We start from the raw sequence: 12,600 nt of genomic DNA, 5'->3' as shown, positions 1-12,600 counted from the left end.
CCCTGAAGGATTCTGCAGGTGATGCTGTCCAATTGCTAGTCATCCTCAAGTACAGCAAAGCTCCAGCTCAGCGCTGCTCGTGGGTGGTGGTGAAGGTAGATTAACTGAATATGTTAATATTAAAAAAGGCTTAAGCAGTATTTACATGATGCAACAGTTATATGAAAATAAAATTTCGAATCATAAAATCGTTTATCATTTAATCATGAAAATTATCAATAGCAGAATTTATAGCATTCCTTTAGCAGAACTGATTTACGTTTATTTTCACCCAACACTTTTCGATTAAAGGGAAACAAAATAGCTCTTTGGATAAGGTCAAAAGATGTAAGGAGCAAGCAAAATCCGGTTTAGGGTTTTAGTTGTTTGTTCCACCCTTTAAGATCCTTTCTATCATAACGGACAATGAAAAGTTTTTCTTTTTCGGAACATACGGATAGACCGAACTGTATTGTAATTTTATTAAAAAAAGTGTTTAGAATACAAATTAATTCATACTCATATCATTGCTTTTTTCCGAAAACTCAATTTAAATATAATAAAATAAACTAAACCCCAGTACGGTTTTAAATCTTTTGATCTTTCGTTTATGATTGGCTTCTGCACATACACACACTTTTTTGCCATCTGATTTTTTATCACTAACACCTGGCATCCCTGGACCCCTTTTTTCGTAAACACTACAGCCAGCTGTCAAAACTTTTTTCAATATGGCGGAATGGCGATTTGGCATCTGAGATCACCATATCTAGAGCCATCATGGTCTTAGACTCCTGGGTGTTAGAGTATTGTCATTGAAGTTGAAATCCGAAGTTTTCGCGCTGGTGATCGGCAACCTTGCCAACTAGCGACGTTGTGAAATATCATTACTGGGAACGCTTTTGTAAAGTAATAACCAGCGTGCCTATACAGCTACGGGTGGTTGCAAATTGAGCAACAGTAGGCAAGGAGTACCAAACGTTTCACATTGGTGGGGGGTGGAGACGGAGCGCTTTTTGACAGCGAATTGTTCGCCTACCATGCCTATGATTACGATTGCCTGTCACAAGATGGACGATTCCGTGTATTCACGCAGAGTAAACTTGAATTTTGGAACGAATTAAATCTGACTTTGTTTCAAAACATTCATTTTTTTGAATCCAGCTCCTGTTTTTTTTTTGAATCAATGAATTATAGTTTTGATTGAAAATAATAATTTTTGAAAGAAAGAATAAATTTTTTGAATTGAATAACTTTGGACTTTGATTTCAAACAAATTCTTTGATTCAAAAGAAATTTGTTCAATTGCATATTTCTTTAGAAACAAAGTAAATTTGCTTTCAACCGAAGAAAAATGTTTTAAACTGAAAAGAATAATTTTTTGAAACAAAAACTTCAAACTTAGAAGATATTTTGCATTGACTTGCAAGAAGAACAGAAAACCGAAAAATCGAATAAAGTTCGGCCGCTCGTTTTAAAAATCAAACCAGTGAATCGGAGTAAGCTATAAATAAGGAGGATTCAGGGTGCCAAATTGTAAGTGTAAGTTGATAAATACTGAATATTTAAGTGAATTCAAGATTTTCTAAAACGCTTGTATAGTTACAGGACCACGGCCGACGGATAGATTTCCAAGTCTCTCGAACATGGAGAAAGCTGCGCAAAGTAACACCTCCCCAAATCCCGCGGTCGTATTTTTTTCGGCCCAATCTTCAACGGCAATCACCAGTCAGACCAGCCAGCAGCTGGAGTGGCTTTCGGAAGTTTATTAACCGGGCCACGGAGAATGCGAAACTTTGTCAACGATATCAAGGACCCTACTCGGTTATAGTGAACCAGTGTTTTATGTGTTGGTGAATAAAAAAGAATTTAAGAACTAAAATTGTATCTTTTTATTATTCAAACTCCTAATAGGAACTTCGAAACAACAGGGTAAAAATCTTCCAATTGGAATAAATGGAAAATGGTTCAATGAATAAATGCTTTTAAATCTATATCTAAATTACCTTTGAGCAAAGATAATAACTTTAAATCAAATGAAACTGGTTTTTGTATAAAAGCATTAATATGTTGAATCTAAGATTTTTCAAAAGAAAAAATCTTTGAAACAGAGGAAAATGCATTTGAACCAAAAGATTTTTTATTTAAACCAAAACCAAAGGAAAAAATCCTTTGTTTTTGCGGCACTTTCCTTTGAAATAAAAAATCTTTGATATAAGAACACACCCGAAGTTGTACACGTCCTGATAATAACTTGTCGCCAGTGAGTGTCGCCAGTAAATGTCGCCAGTGCTCATTGACGAAAACTCCGGTTTGGGGATTCAGCGACAATATCAGTACCCGGATCGGAGCGAATCTCACAAACGGACCGATTACTGTCAAAGTAAAGCTTGTCAGTTGAAAACCGTCAAAATTTTGTTGGATTTCCCTTCGATTTTCCGGACCCTTTCCACACTGCTATAAAAACAGTATAGACATGACAGAAATCCAACGCTGTCAGATCGAATCAGTTCGGTTTTGTTCCGATTTCCGTCAGATTGTCTTGGCCGAAACGATCAGATTTGTTTTCTTTTTTTATTTTTATTTTACTGGCCCCAGCCACAGCAAAGAAAAAATATGTTTTACTTTTTTTCGATTTGTCCGGCAGAAAGTGAGCGAGCGCGAGTTATTTGCAAAGTTCTGCCGTGGGGACCGGATATACCTGCTACCTGCGAGATAACTTGCTAAGTGCTAACAACGACCGATAATTTGCCACAAAAACTACCGAGGAGGTAAAGAAAGTGTTGAATTGTTCCGATAAACTTGACGATTCCGCTGGGGCTCATCTACGCAACTTCACCGTTGCAAGGAATTGGTAGCAGCAGAGATTGGGGGCCATTATTTCTTCTTCTAGACTTATAAATTTCGTCAAACTAATCCAAGCTCTTTTCTTCCAAATCTTCCGACACATATGGCTGAAAAATAAAACCATCCGATGGAAATAACAGCAACAACTTCCGTCTCAGCTCCATGGAAAAACACGGTGCACGGTGTCAAGTACATTATCGAGTCATTTTTGGCAGCATCCGGAACGTGGTCCTGCGCTCGGGGAAGGCGGCCTCGGATTTGTTTCCCATCACCCCTCTGATAGAAACCAAGCTCGGAAACGTCAAGGAGGGTTGCCGCAACAAGTGCCACTCCCACTGTATCTGTTCTGCATCGGGTCTCCGTGCATCAGTCACTATTACGGCTTCTCCTGTGACTGCCTCGGGACCAAGTATGAGGGCTGTGATATTTATTGATATAGAAACCATCGATAGATCCGAACAGAAGTCAACAACCCAATAATACGGACGAAGATCAGCTGTTTCTCAAATGAAACATCAAAACATCATCACCTGGCAGATGGCAGAGGTTATCGATCAAAGTTAAAACCTCTGTACGGCTGGCAGGAAGCCGTGATTCGGGCTCCAAAGGGCAGAAGGCGGAACCAAGGTTTCAGCAAGATAACGGATGCTTACGAACAGCAGAAGTTGGCCATCTAAGCAGCACTCACTGGAGATATGACCGGGAATACGATAGTTTTCGATGATGGTGAGGAAGACGATGGTTAATCTGGAAAGCCTAAACGAATCAATTCGAAAGCCAAAATCGATGAACTCATAAATGCTCAGCAAACTTAATGGCATGGATGCTGCACTGAAAGGTGAGTCATACATTTTAATATCCATCCATTTTTCAAAGTAATTTTCTCTCCTCAGGGGGGTTGTTTTTCGTCTTCATGGGCCAGGAATAGAGAGAATAGTAATTACAGCATACTGATCATAATCCATCTAGTAAATGATATTACCAAGGTTTTTTGGTTTAACCTTCGATATTAATTATGCTTTTTTCTGTTCCTTTACAGGTTTACATCTTCCTGTAGTTTCCGTAGATCAACAAATCCGTGTGGTGTCTAACGTTCGTTGAACCAACATCTAGTGAAGCAGTTCCCGGAAGTTCTTTCGCTTGCTTCGTAGCAGCAGTTGGTGCCTGAAGATAGTCTTGTCGGCATCGCTGAACATATATCTGATGACGCTGTTCCCGGAATTATTTTTGATGCATAATCGGGAGAAGAAAAAAATCATCATTCAAGCCAGGGCCCGGAGGAAATTGTCGAAAGCACTGAAGAACGATCGGTTGCTAATTTCGAAAGACGGCGTTCTAAAGATGGTGTGAATTTATTGAAACTGTTCCATGAGAAAAGTGATTTTCTTCGTATCAGCAATGACTTCACCCTGTCGGCAGGGATTTCTACCGGAAACAGAATCGAAGTCCGAAGACTAAATTTTACTCAATTGTTCAACAGAAAAAGTCATCGGTTTTCAACAACAAATACAAATTTTCCTATATAATCGGGCATTGTATTAATGAAAGGTTGGTCAACAATAGATATTTTACATTATATTTCGTTATACATTGATCTTTTACTATTCTTTATTTTACAGTATTCCGGCCTTTCAAATTAACAAATATATACCTATAGACATTTTCGCACAAGATGACGATAGCTACCTGTTGTATTACGACGACCAGAAGTCGCTTGTTGTAAACTTGATGGAACTTTTACAGGCGCGAACCGATGTAAGTTGATGCACTGATGCACCACAAGTAATGGAAAAAAGATCGATTACGAAAACAAGATTCAAATATTTTTTTAAATCCTACACGGACGGTCTGGTTGCCAATTGATTGCTGGACAAGATCGTCGATCTCCTAGAAGGGAACACTAAGGAGCTAGAAGTTGGAACTAAGAATCGAGCCCTGGGACCACCGAAACACCATCGGCCAGTCCTGGGCCTGTTCGAGGAAATTCGGCTGATATGGCTTACAGTTTGTTCAATTGGGCCGCTCAAAGTGTACTGCCCCGAGACCTGGCATATTAATCATCAATCCTGCAATCGATTATCAAGTAAATCCTACTGTCCAATGGGCCCCAGAACGTCAACTCATTCATTTGTTCACAAACATTTTTTTCTCATTTTAGCGGAAGCCAAATCACAAGGGTAAGTTCCTGCCGGACGTGTCTTCAATTTTATCGAGGAGCCGACATGCAAGAGAGCAATCCATTTATATTACAGCTGGAGGAAAGTTGTCCAGGCACAGATGCTTCAAGCTAATGTTCATTGCTGCGGAATATGTTTCCTCCTACGTTTGTATGGAGTGTACGGCCAAAATCGAGGTCTTGAAGTCTATTGAACAGTTCTATAGTAATTCCAACAAATCATTGCAATCCTTAAAAGGAATGTTGAAAAATGTGAAGAAACCGGAGTGGGTTTGGAAAAATGGTTTCTGAAAGCCATTGCTCGCCTGTCAAACGCCCAGCTGTCTCTTTTGGGCCTGAACCAGATCAAGGATTTTCCAGAAGCAGAAGAAAAAGGAAGAGAGAGGATGAACCCTCGGATTCAAAATGTTTCATTTAAAGCATTCGTTTCAATAATTCGATTCAACTTCGGAACCACTTGAACGACAAACATCTCAGCCACATCTATAAATGCCCGTCTTGTAAGCAGAGTTTTCCCCAAACCAAAATAATGGATTGCAATATTCATTTGAGCACACATGTCGAGAGAAATAATCCCAGCCGGAACGAAAAGGTAACTATTTGCGTATTAGATCTTAATAAGAAAGTGTTAATTTGTAATTCAGAATTGTACGTACGTAACCTCTATTACAGATTGCTGCCAAGGAGGAACATCGTCGTAAAGAACAAGTGGAGTACCATCATCGGCAGGAAAAATTCGCTGCAGCAATCCGACCTCAGGATCATCGCAGTGCCAAACCGATGAACGGGATGAACCACGTCGATACGCTCAACATACTGAACAAGGTTTATGCCATCCACATCCACATCCTGCTCGATAGCCCCCTGGCCAATGAAACCTATGAGCTGGTCGAAATATTGCATATCGCCGTTGAAGGTGAACGGGATGCAGATGAGCCAAATCGACATCTTTGCCATCGGTCGGTGCCATGAGCAGGACACGAGAGATTCTGGGAGCGTCCAGTGCATCCCAATTGCCCCTACCGACGGACGATCTGCTGAGGCTCTTGGGTCGCTGGAGATCTAAACAAAGCCAGCGTCAGTGGCAAAACCAGCAGCAGCTGATTTCGGCGGCCGGCAGCGGACACTGTTAGTGGTTCTGGGTCAGCAGCAATCAGGTCTTCAAAAGGATTACCACCAGCAGCATAATCGAAATTACAAAAATTTCGCTAACATATCCGGCAATTGAAGTGCTCACATAAAAAAGTACGATTATTATATCTTATAAATGTATACAAAATTTTTTGTTTTCAAAATAAAGAAACAGAGTGACAGTAAAATGGCTGAATTGAAATTCATGATGACGCAATGATGAAATAAATAAAAACAAATTCCTACATGACGGCAATTCGTTCGAAATCGTACCAATTTTTGTCTGGTTTTTGGCTGAAAACGAACCGATTTTGTCCGAAATCGGGCCAATTTGGTTCGAAGTCGAACTCATTTCCATCCGAAATCGGTCGGGATTGGATCAGAAATCATTTCATACTGATTGTTTTGACAGCTCACTCGCAAAAACTTATCGTCGTCAGGAAAGTTGTGTCACCAGGGCACTGAATTCGTCGGAAATCGGTTGGATTTCTCGTCAGAATTCTAACCGATTCACGGGTTGAACAGACCGAAATCCATTCGATTTCGGTTCGTTTTTCCGATCCGGGTACCGGTAAGTGCTATCCCAAGTGTTAACCCGGGACACATTTTCGGTCTTATTTTAGCTTTAGCAGCTCATTTGCGCACCGGTAAGTGCTAAACTGGTGTCCATTTTTTTTAACTGGTGGCGCATCGATAGGTGTTGTTGTTGTTTGTTGTTATTTTCTTTTGTAAATTTTCCCTAGACACTAGCACCTGTCAAATCAGGAGCTGGTCGGTATTCATATTTGACTCCTGGCTCGCTTTTTTAACACCCAGGAGCAAGATAACACCTGGTTTGAAACCTGGCGGTGCGCCGTCGAAGTGTCAAAATTGAGTGTTATTATAGCTTTGACACCTGACCGCTGCTGATACTCTTAGAGCATGCAGACGTAACACGCGTTACTTCGTATTAAACGAATCACTACCGACATCTATTGAAAAATTTCTTTTCTAAAGATGTTTATATGTCGTTTCCATTCGTTACAACAAAGGTAACGCAGATTTATTCTGCCTGACGCTATGCACTTTCTTATCAGAATAAATTTGGGTAAATAAAATTTAAGTAAAGTAACATCTAAACTTTACTTAAATTTTATTTACCCAAATTTATTCTGATAAGATCCGTGTTCAAGATTTTCATAACACACCGACGAAATTCCTGAAATATGTTCGCAAACATTGTATTTGGAATCTAATTTTCAGCTGCTGGAACTGCGAAAAGCTTTATACTAAAAATTATATTATGTGCTTCACGCGTAGCGTCTGAAACAAACGAATAGCTATCGCACTCTTTATCGAAACATAACATGAAAATAATGGATAATGTTTAATAAATTGAAACTGGAAACCGCCAAAAATACTTCTGTGAATGCGGACTGCGGATTTTCGCATTCGCGTAACATGTTTCGCCAGTGCACACGAAACACGCGTTACTTCGGATTAAACGAATCACTACCGACATCTGTTGAAAAATTTCTTTTCCAAAGATGTTTATATGGCGTTTCCATTCGTTACATCACATTACAACGCAGATTTATTCTGATAAGAAAGCGCTAGACACTTTCTTATCAGAATAAAATTGGCTAAATATAAAATTTAAGTAAATTTCTCGTGTTCAGGATTTTCATAACACACCGACGAAATTCCTGAAATATGTTTGCAAATATCGTATTATACGTGTTTGGAATGTAGGATCGAGATCTGATTTTGCGAAGGTCATAAAATTTTCTGATGGAAACTGCCTAAGCAGATTTATACTGAAAATTCTATTATATACTTCACGCGTAGCGTCTGAAACAAACGAATCGCTACCGACATCTATTGAAGGAGTTATTTATCGAAATTTAACAAATGTCTCTAAACACTCTTTCTAACGAAACATATCATGCTGTAACCAATGATCACTGGTGCATGTGCGAATTTTGTAGGTATCAGAGCAAGAGGCTGAAGAAAACAAAACTTCCCGTACAAAGTTTTCAGGCAAGAAACCCGCAGGAAGAAGAAAAATGAAACGAGCAAAACACGTATAGGGGCAACATGTCGTCCTCTTTGCTAAAATTTCAACCAGAGGCAATTTTTCAATAATCCTTAAAATGATATCTGCGGCTCGGGAATGTCAATCAAAAGGATCTTTGGTAACATAAATAAATTATGGTTGGGCACAAAATGCAGAGTTTTCAGCATAATCTTTGTTAAAATTGATTCTAAATCTGCAGTATGACAACAACAGATGCGTATGGCAACCAAAATGTTATCCTATTTCCAGTCTTTTAGAGTATCAGCTGCGATCAGGTGTCAAAACTATAATAACACTCCATTTTGACACTTCGACGGCGCACACGCTAACTTTTAGCTACCCCTTAACGAATACTTTTGACCCGTTATTCAATAAGACTGGGAGAACTCCTTTTTACGTATAAAGTCACTTTACCCTTTAAGGGGTACTCAGCATGATAACGCTTGTAGCGGATGAAAATTACCCCTTATTTGAAACGCTTGCGTTTGGTGGAGGTTTGTGTATTAGCTAAAAGCAATTTCTATTGCAGGGAAAAAATCAAACCAAATGAATATTTTATTTTGTTTATTCAAATGCCGATAATTGAAGACTCTAATTCTAATGAATCTTGACGACAGTCAATTTTTCCTATGAACAATTTGTTGGCACCGGATTGTTTTTTTGTGTTGGGTGGTGTGTATGTTGATGTTTTCCAGGGGCTTTTTAGGCCGATACTGCGGTTCCTCCATCGTGTTTAATGTCCCTAAAATAAGATAAGAGATGATTAAAGACAAAATTTAAAATAAAAAACAAAAATCAATAAACTTACCAAAAACTTCTTTAACCACGTCAATTCTGGTTGAATCCTCTTTATTTTTATTTGAGTTTGACCGGTCCTCCATTACGGCGTGCTGATGTTATGCTTGGAATGAAAATGAAATAAGCAAAATATTCAAAAAATATGAATTTGTTATACAAAAAAATCTAACCACAATCTTTCTGCAAAAACAGTTCGATGGAAAAAGTAACGTATCAAATGACAAGTTCCAAAGTTACCCTTTTTGAAGCGTTCGCTACTAGTTCGGAATAAAGGGTAATATTGATCCGTTATACTGACCCTTTATTTGACAGATAATGGTGGTTCCCAATAACGGGTCAATTTTACGCCTTTTAGGGGTAGCCAAAAGTTAGCGTGCACCGCAAGGTTTCAAACCAGGGGGTCTTAGACTCCTGGGTGTTAGAGTATCAGTACCGGTAAGTGCTATCCCAAGTGTTAACCCGGGACACATTTTCGGTCTTATTTTAGCTTTAGCAGCTCATTTGCGCACCGGTAAGTGCTAAACTGGTGTCCATTTTTTTTTAACTGGTGGCGCATCGATAGGTGTTGTTGTTGTTTGTTGTTATTTTCTTTTGTAAATTTTCCCTAGACACTAGCACCTGTCAAATCAGGAGCTGGTCGGTATTCATATTTGACTCCTGGCTCGCTTTTTTAACACCCAGGAGCAAGATAACACCTGGTTTGAAACCTGGCGGTGCGCCGTCGAAGTGTCAAAATTGAGTGTTATTATAGCTTTGACACCTGACCGCTGCTGATACTCTTAGAGCATGCAGACGTAACACGCGTTACTTCGTATTAAACGAATCACTACCGACATCTATTGAAAAATTTCTTTTCCAAAGATGTTTATATGTCGTTTCCATTCGTTACAACAAAGGTAACGCAGATTTATTCTGCCTGACGCTATGCACTTTCTTATCAGAATAAATTTGGGTAAATAAAATTTATGTAAAGTAACATCTAAACTTTACTTAAATTTTATTTACCCAAATTTATTCTGATAAGATCCGTGTTCAAGATTTTCATAACACACCGACGAAATTCCTGAAATATGTTCGCAAACATTGTATTTGGAATCTAATTTTCAGCTGCTGGAACTGCGAAAAGCTTTATACTAAAAATTATATTATGTGCTTCACGCGTAGCGTCTGAAACAAACGAATAGCTATCGCACTCTTTTTATCGAAACATAACATGAAAATAATGGATAATGTTTAATAAATTGAAACTGGAAACCGCCAAAAATACTTCTGTGAATGCGGACTGCGGATTTTCGCATTCGCGTAACATGTTTCGCCAGTGCACACGAAACACGCGTTACTTCGGATTAAACGAATCACTACCGACATCTGTTGAAAAATTTCTTTTCCAAAGATGTTTATATGGCGTTTCCATTCGTTACATCAAAGATAACGCAGATTTATTCTGATAAGAAAGCGCTAGACACTTTCTTATCAGAATAAAATTGGCTAAATATAAAATTTAAGTAAATTTCTCGTGTTCAGGATTTTCATAACACACCGACGAAATTCCTGAAATATGTTTGCAAATATCGTATTATACGTGTTTGGAATGTAGGATCGAGATCCGATTTTGCGAAGGTCATAAAATTTTCTGATGGAAACTGCCTAAGCAGATTTATACTGAAATTTCTATTATATACACTCAGAGGAAATCTTATTATAAATTTCATAAGATACATCTTATGAATCACTTTTTTGCGTCCAAACTAATTTTTCATAAGAGTCTTATGAAATTCTTTCAATTTTCATACGATGTTCTTATGAAAAATAAAAGAAACGGCATTGTGAAAAAATGATGAACACATTCATTCATAGCATCAGTTTTTTTCATCATTTAACAGTACGAAGCAATCGCCAGTTCATAGTTATTATAGTTTTCCTTCAATGTTAAATGTTATTGTTATCTCCGGAATGGTAAGTTCGATTTGATTTTTTTGTTGTGAACGTTGAACTAAAATACATTATTTTTTTACTTTTCAGCAAGCTGATCTGCAAAAAACGAAAGGTCGAAGATTAAGATGCGGCAAAAAAACTATGATGGAGCCGTCTGTTGATGCGCTGCTGATGGTGACCATGAAGGATTTAATTTTAAACAAATTTGGCAAACAATAAAGTGAATGTTTTCAGCATGAAATATCGAGAATTTTTCTTATTAGAAAGTGATTCACTGTTTCCATAAGAATCTCTTATGAAAAGCAACAACCTCTCATTGAAGTAGGCGTTCATCTTCAGAATTCATTCGCGTCATAAGACAATCTTATGAATTTCATTAATTTTTCTTATGGCGCCATTTCATAAGAGAATCTTATGGCATACATAATAGTATTTTTCTGAGTGTACTTCACGCGTAGCGTCTGAAACAAACGAATCGCTACCGACATCTATTGAAGGAGTTCCCAGCCAACAATTTGGTAGGTATATCAAAAGATATACGTACACTCAGAAATAAATAAAATATCAAACAGTTATATTTTAGGTATTTTCACATATCTCCCTCTTTACGCACACGGATATTTCTCATGGTGTAATTACTGGGATATTTCTCACTGGGAAATATTTCTGCGATTAAAATTTATGCATTGAGAAATGTTATGGAACGACATCTGGTGGTCAGAAATAAAAGTTTGAGCCGTAACGTAAAGGCAAACGCTTAAAGCAGAAATAAACAGAAAAACCAAACGAAAATCGTTTGATTTTCGTCCATGTTCTATGGTCAATGTGCATAATTGACCATAGCATAAAAACATGTGCATTTCGCTGGTAATATTACATGCTGCAATTGAGTCCATCCTTTTTAAATACGATTCAGATAAATATTTAAAGAGAATGGAATCTGCATGCAGTCAAGTTGAAAGGCATTTAGCAACTGAAGAATCTAGCATGTGCTCATACCCGTTTAGTTGGGACTCAAACGCACAAAGCGTTTGTTTGAACAAAATAATATATAATTTCTCGGTTATTAAATTTTATGCATTGGATCATTACACGCCAAGAAATTATTCGGATGCATGAATTTAAATATCTGAAATAGTTATTTTTTAATATTTCTGGATATTAATGTCAGAGAAATATCGGAGTTATTGAAATATAGTAATTTTCATATTTTTTCATTTCTGAGTGTACGTCTAAGTCGACACTAATCATCGTATATGCCGTTAGAAAAAAGCATATACCTACCAAAAGTGGAGTCGATATACGTACATGTTTTCGTTATTTTCTGGTTTACGACTTCGACATCATCATATATGATGTTATTTACGATGTCGGAAATGCTTTGGTACTTTATGTCGCATTGGCAGCACTTTGTACGTTACATTAAAGGATTCGATTCAAGCACATTTACGATGATGGGATGATTGACAGTTCCAACCACACTTTATGCGATGTGTGTTTTACCTTTTTACGACTTGATGTGATTTGATGATAAATTGGCACTTTAAGTCACCCTTAATGTGAAGTGTGTTGAACTCTTTTACGACTTGAAGCGATCTGACGATGAATTGGCGGTCTAAGTCACTCTTTATGCGAGGTTTATAATACTTTTGTACGACTTGAAGCAATCTGACGATGG

General features: G+C 37.9%; 1 protein-coding gene across 4 annotated transcripts; it reads left to right on the top strand.

Annotated features, from left to right (window-relative positions):
• Nucleotides 1–2,343: 2,343 nt before the first annotated feature.
• Nucleotides 2,344–6,571, top strand: LOC129748150 (uncharacterized). 4 transcript variants are annotated; one of them, XR_008737661.1, is made up of 6 exons: nt 2,344–2,750; nt 2,967–3,664; nt 3,866–4,374; nt 4,446–4,909; nt 4,985–5,594; nt 5,647–6,571. XR_008737661.1 is itself a non-coding variant. In XM_055742660.1 (2 exons), exons 1-2 carry the CDS (start codon nt 5,532–5,534, stop codon nt 5,972–5,974), a joined length of 363 nt encoding a protein of 120 aa, XP_055598635.1. In that variant the 5' UTR covers nt 4,984–5,531; the 3' UTR covers nt 5,975–6,339. The 4 variants fall into 4 exon arrangements, 1 of the variants encoding a protein (XP_055598635.1); XR_008737660.1 differs by having other exon boundaries at nt 3,884–4,374; nt 5,675–6,568; XR_008737659.1 differs by having other exon boundaries at nt 5,675–6,568.
• The last annotated feature ends 6,029 nt before the right edge of the window (nt 6,572–12,600 follow it).

Source organism: Uranotaenia lowii, chromosome 1 (assembly GCF_029784155.1).
Source record: "Uranotaenia lowii strain MFRU-FL chromosome 1, ASM2978415v1, whole genome shotgun sequence".
Lineage (NCBI taxonomy): Eukaryota > Metazoa > Arthropoda > Insecta > Diptera > Culicidae > Uranotaenia > Uranotaenia lowii.
This window is presented reverse-complemented; position numbering and strand designations above follow the sequence as displayed.

What these genes read in the sequence shown, in the direction of transcription:
- LOC129748150 (XM_055742660.1), top strand. Translation starts at nt 5,532, where the DNA reads ATGGATTGCAATATTCATTTGAGCACACATGTCGAGAGAAATAATCCC. An exon ending in ATCCCAGCCGGAACGAAAAG is followed by an intron (nt 5,595 to 5,674) that starts GTAACTATTTGC and finishes CCTCTATTACAG; the next exon opens with ATTGCTGCCAAGGAGGAACA.